The sequence below is a fragment of the Oncorhynchus keta genome, chromosome 9 (assembly GCF_023373465.1).
Source record: "Oncorhynchus keta strain PuntledgeMale-10-30-2019 chromosome 9, Oket_V2, whole genome shotgun sequence".
Taxonomy (NCBI): Eukaryota; Metazoa; Chordata; class Actinopteri; order Salmoniformes; family Salmonidae; genus Oncorhynchus; species Oncorhynchus keta.
This window is the reverse complement of record NC_068429.1, coordinates 9,427,856-9,433,855: the sequence shown is the minus strand read 5'-3', so window position 1 is coordinate 9,433,855 and position 6,000 is coordinate 9,427,856. Positions and strand designations below refer to the sequence as shown.

The 6,000-nt window shown below is 47.2% G+C and overlaps 1 protein-coding gene across 2 annotated transcripts in view; it reads right to left on the bottom strand.

Moving 5' to 3' along the window:
* The window catches only part of LOC118375301 (A disintegrin and metalloproteinase with thrombospondin motifs 19-like), a 144,179-nt gene that overhangs the window by 24,733 nt on the left and 113,446 nt on the right, over positions 1-6,000 (bottom strand). Inside the window, exon 20 of one of the 2 annotated variants that reach the window (XM_052525097.1) lies at positions 1,307-1,511. In XM_052525097.1, the coding sequence (XP_052381057.1) occupies positions 1,307-1,511 (205 nt within the window). Of the gene's footprint in view, positions 1-1,306; positions 1,512-5,551; positions 5,746-6,000 lie in introns of those variants that run through there. The other variant, XM_052525098.1, reaches the window with a different exon arrangement.

Here is a 6,000-nt window from a genome sequence, read left to right as displayed (position 1 = left end):
AGCTATGAACTCATTTACCCATAAAACGATTAATCAATTTACTCCCCTTTGATAGGATTAACGGCCTTTCATCAACTGCATTATCAAAACAGAAAGATTTTCCCTCATCGACTTCTTACGTAAACTTACTTCAACGGGGGCCGAGAAAAAGCAACAGTGTTGAACGTGTGAGAAAACGAAAATCTTCAAAATGAGAAATTGGAGCCACATGAGAGAGAATCTCGATTGAGATATTTTCTCCTTATCGATACTGTTGGAGAACTGGTCGAGGCCTGGTTCCTTTAGTCTGCTGCCAGCAGGCCCTGAAAGGGTAGGAGGGAAGGAGGGAGCATGAGAATGAGGGAGAGGGGAGGATGGGGGTAGAGGGAGATGCTGGCAGCAAGGCCTGAGCCAGTGATGTGCAGGTGCTATACAGAGAACTCAAAGGAATCTCAGCATCATTGCGTAAGCCCCTCTATGTGGAGTGCCAAGGGGAATATTCTGGGAGCTAGCCTCTCTCTAAAACCTCTCTCTACATAAGCTTCTGGGGATAAACATTGGCATATTAGCTTAAATAGTCCTGTCTATGTGAGTTTGGACTCTGGTGAGACTTTTTATAAGTGGTAATGCAAAATGTGAATATACTAAATGTATATTAAGTACATTCTGCACATTCTGAATGAGTTGAATCTTGAGCCGAACATTTATACCACTTTGTTTTTGCACTCTTGCTCACTAAAGTTCATAATCGTGTTATCTCATTTGCTAGCTGTCGAATCGTCGAGGGTTCCACGACGCCCTCAATTCTCCTCGCTACCAAGTGAGGCATCTATCTACTCAGTGTCTTTGCTAGCAGACTTTACCCATGAATCTTAAGATTGTTACTTAGCAACATAACTGACTGCAAGTTAGCTATTTCATAACGTAGCTGGCTACACAATAGTTTAGAACTTTTTGAATTTGACCAGGTGGCAGATGGGATTGCGCATTGTCTCAATGGTCACTACGGAACACATCAGCTATGTCTAATTTGAACACTAGTGGTCACTACTGAACACATCAGCAAAGTGGTCTCTCGATAAAGGGCTCTGTGGCCCAGTTTTCAAGTTGAGATTCAGCCGTAGATTACAGAGGGACACATGGTCACCACTCTGACTTGTGTAAAGTGAACATGTGTAAAATCACACTGAAACACAATATTCATAGAATAAATGCAGTTGAATCCATATTTTCTTTGATGTAAAATAAATTGAGTAAGTAGTGTGTCACAACTAAGAGTGTGTGTGTGTGTGTGTGTGTGTGTGTGTGTGTGTGTGTGTGGCCTCACCTCAGACCACACGCCAGCCTCCCACACGGTGAGACAGTCCTGGCCCTCGCAGCGCTGGTTGGGGGCCGGCTTGGGGCCGGCACAGTCGCGGTCCTTGGCTTTGACCAGGGTGCCGTTGGCTAGCTGCAAGGTGCAGGCTACCTGTCTGCTCTGAGAGCCTCTACCACAGGTACGAGAGCAAGACGTCCACTCAGTCATCATCCACCTGGAGAGGTAGAGAGCACATTAATACACACATACTGTACACATACACACACACAGTACACACACATATACAGTACACACAGACATACACACACACATACACAGTACACACACACATACACACACACACACCCACACATACTCAGTACACACAGACATACACACACAGACATACACAGTACACACAGACATACACACACAGACATACACAGTACACACACACACACACACACACACACACACACACACACACACACACACACACACACACACACACACACACACACACACACACACACACACACACACACACACACACACACACACACAGCTATACACACACATACACAGTACACACAGACACACACAGAGTACACACACAGTACACTCACACACACAGTACACACAGAACGCACACAGAACGCACACACAGTATGCACACACAGTACGCACACACAGTACGCACAATGTACAGACAGACAGACAGACAGACAGACAGACAGACAGACAGACAGACAGACAGACCATACAACCTCCTGCTTTGTGTAAACAATGCCGCCCCCAGACTTCATTCCCATTCAACAGAGAAACCTAAGCCAAGGAGCAGGAACGTGAATGGTGTGTGTAAGCGTGCGTGCGTGTATGTGTATGTGTGTGTGTGCGTGTGTGTGTGTATGTGTGTGTGTGCGTGCGTGTATGTGTGTGTGCGTGCGTGTATGTGTGTGTGTGCGTGTGTGTGTGTGTGTGTGTGCGTGTGTGTGTGTGCGTGTGTGTGTGTGTGTGTGTGTGTGTGTGTGCGTGTGTGTGTGTGTGCGTGTGTGTGTGTGTGCGTGCGTGTATGTGTGTGTGTTTGTGTGTGTGTGTGTATGTGTGTGTATATGTGCAGGGGAGGGGGGGGCCTCATCTCAGTGTTAATGACACCCCATAAACAGACAACCAGGCCCAAGCACAGCCCTAGAGGAAGGCTACCAGGCTGGTTCTGACGTAATGTTGCCCCATCTGGGTGACAGATGTGCAGGCAGAGGCACCAGGGAGAGTCTGGTTCTGCTGGTGGATGATGGTGATGGCGGAGGAGGGGAGGTGGGGTGGATATGCTCCATCCAAGCCTCCCCTCGGTGACTGCGATCAGGGTAGAGCAGCCGGAGAGGACAGGGTCCAGCTGGAAGTCTGCTCGGGGCAAACAGGAACATGACGTGGCCTTGTTGACCTATCACCCCCTCCCCCCACACACACACACACACACATCCCTGTCTGACATCAGATCCACAGATCCAGTGGTCTGTTCTGCCGTTATCTGATTGCAGAGTTTTTGTTGTTGTTGAGCACGGCAGGACTGTAAATGTTATTTATCCGCGGCTCGGGGTGATGAAAGCTCACAGCTTGCTGCTTACTGCTCGGCTGCAGATGAAGTGTAATACCCCAGATACATATGACAGATAAGAGAGAGAAACTAATGATTTCCAGGGGATGCATTGTGGTGGAATGTAAATGTCAGCAGCGAGTGTGGACTAGCATTGGACAAGCATTGGACTAGCATTAGACTAGCATTAGACTAGCCTTGGACTAGCATTGGACAAGCATTGGACTAGCATTAGACTAGTCTTGGACTAGCATTAGACTAGCATTAGACTAGTCTTGGACTAGCATTGGACAAGCATTGGACTAGCCTTGGACTAGCATTAGACTAGCATTAGACTAGTCTTGGACTAGCATTGGACAAGCATTGGACTAGCCTTGGACTAGCATTAGACTAGCATTAGACTAGTCTTGGACTAGCATTGGACAAGCATTGGACTAGCCTTGGACTAGCATTAGACTAGCATTAGACTAGTCTTGGAATAGCCTTGGGCTAGCATTAGACTAGCCTTGGACTAGCATTGGACAAGCATTGGACTAGCCTTGGACTAGCATTAGACTAGCATTAGACTAGCATTAGACTAGTCTTGGACTAGCCTTGGGCTAGCATTAGACTAGCCTTGGACTAGCATTGGACAAGCATTGGATTAGCCTTGGACTAGCATTAGACTTGCATTAGACCAGCTGTCTAGTGTTCATCTGTAGGAAGATAAGAGAAAGTTCTGTACTGGTATAGGCCCGGGGAGAAGAAGGGCTGCGATTCACGTTTATAATCAAGGCAAAACAACTTTGTGGGCTTCATGTAAATGTTTGTACTGGTTTCTGTCAACAAATGTGACTTGGTGTATCTCCTCAATCCATTATGCAATGGATGATCTAAGGCTCAGCTTACGTCAGCATTAAAGAGGCAATCTGGGACCTAGACAGCGAGAAATCGTGCACCACATCATTCTCTGGAAAAACAGCTGAGAGTAAGACAAGTAAAACATTGGAGTAAAACAAGCTTATATTTAGGGTGCTGATGGAGTATGACAGTTTTAAACTTAGCTCATTTAAAAAAAAAATATTAGTCATATTCTTTAAGAATCAATGGCTATACATAATTAATTTTCAAAGTAAAAAAAAAAAATGTATGTACCAATCTCAGATTCCCCCTTTAATGACGGAGTTGGCAGCACTTCAGAGTAGATCACGGAACACTTCTATAAATGTGTTAAGAAGTAGCTACAGAAGGTCCTTCAACTAAAGTGGAACAACCATTTCCAGGAACTACCAGAACTTGCTGGATGAAGACTGTTTGTATGACAAGAACACATGACTGTCTGTGTTAACAAACATCCCAGACTTTGGCGAAGTGAAGTTTCATTTCTCTTTGAGCTACATGTGCAATATGACTCAATAGAAACATCATTCTTCCATAAGAATTAAAAAGTCTGTTCTCAATGAATGTTGCTATTACACTATCCCCCCCATTTTTTGGGGTAAAATGTTTAGTCATTTAAGCAGACACTCTTATCCAGAGTGAGTGCATAGATGGTCATACTATATTCGCTTCATAGGAATTGAACCCACAGCCCTGACATTGCAAGTGCCATGTTCTACCAACTGAGCCACACGGGACCACATACTATACTATACTATACTATACTATACTATAACAAAGCCTGAGAAGGAAGGGAGAAAGAAGGAACATCTATATTGTACCAGCACTGATCTTTACCTTGTCTGACAGGGCTGAGCTTTACCTTGTCTGGCAGGGCTGAGCTTTACCTTGCTTGGCAGGGCTGAGCTTTACCTTGTCTAGCAGGGCTGAGCTTTACCTTGTCTGACAGGGCTGAGCTTTACCTTGTCTGACAGGGCTGAGCTTTACCTTGTCTGGCAGGGCTGAGCTTTACCTTGTCTAGCAGGGCTGAGCTTTACCTTGTCTAGCAGGGCTGAGCTTTACCTTGTCTAGCAGGGCTGATCTTTACCTTGTCTGGCAGGGCTGAGCTTTACCTTGTCTAGCAGGGCTGAGCTTTACCTTGTCTAGCAGGGCTGAGCTTTACCTTGTCTGGCAGGGCTGAGCTTTACCTTGTCTAGCAGGGCTGAGCTTTACCTTGTCTGGCAGGGCTGAGCTTTACCTTGTCTAGCAGGGCTGAGCTTTACCTTGTCTGGCAGGGCTGAGCTTTACCTTGTCTAGCAGGGCTGATCTTTACCTTGTCTGGCAGGGCTGATCTTTACCTTGTCTGGCAGGGCTGAGCTTTACCTTGTCTAGCAGGGCTGAGCTTTACCTTGTCTGGCAGGGCTGATCTTTACCTTGTCTAGCAGGGCTGATCTTTACCTTGTCTGGCAGGGCTGAGCTTGTCTAGCAGGGCTGATCTTTACCTTGTTTGGCAGGGCTGAGCTTTACCTTGTCTGGCAGGGCTGAGCTTTACCTTGTCTGGCAGGGCTGAGCTTTACCTTGTCTGGCAGGGCTGATCTTTACCTTGTCTGGCAGGGCTGAACTTGTCTGGCAGGGCTGACCTTGTCTGGCAGGGCTGATCTTTACCTTGTCTGGCAGGGCTTAGCTTGTCTGGCAGGGCTGACTGAGCTTGTCTGGCAGGGCTGATGTGGTCCTTCTGTGGCTGAGCTTTACCTTGTAGAGCAGGGCTTTTACCTTGTCTGGCAGGGCTGATCTTTACCTTGTCTGGCAGGGCTGAGCTTTACCTTGTCTGGCAGGGCTGAGCTTGTCTGGCAGGGCTGAGCTTTACCTTGTCTAGCAGGGCTGAGCTTTACCTTGTCTAGCAGGGCTGAGCTTTACCTTGTCTTGCAGGGCTGAGCTTTACCTTGTTTGGCAGGGCTGAGCTTTACCTTGTCTAGCAGGGCTGAGCTTTACCTTGTCTAGCAGGGCTGATCTTTACCTTGTCTGGCAGGGCTGCTCATTGCACTTGCGGACTTGTCTGGCAGGGCTGACATCTTTACCTTGTCTAGCAGGGCTGAGCTTTGTTGACCTGTCTGGCAGGGACTGAGTCTTTACTTGTCTGGCAGGGAAAATCTTTACCTGAACTGGCAGGGCTGAGGTCTGCAATGGGAGACAGAGCTTGTCCCTGTTCAGGGGGTGAGCTTTACCAAGTTGTCTCATTCTTCAGGGCAGAGCTTTACCTTGTCTAGCAGGG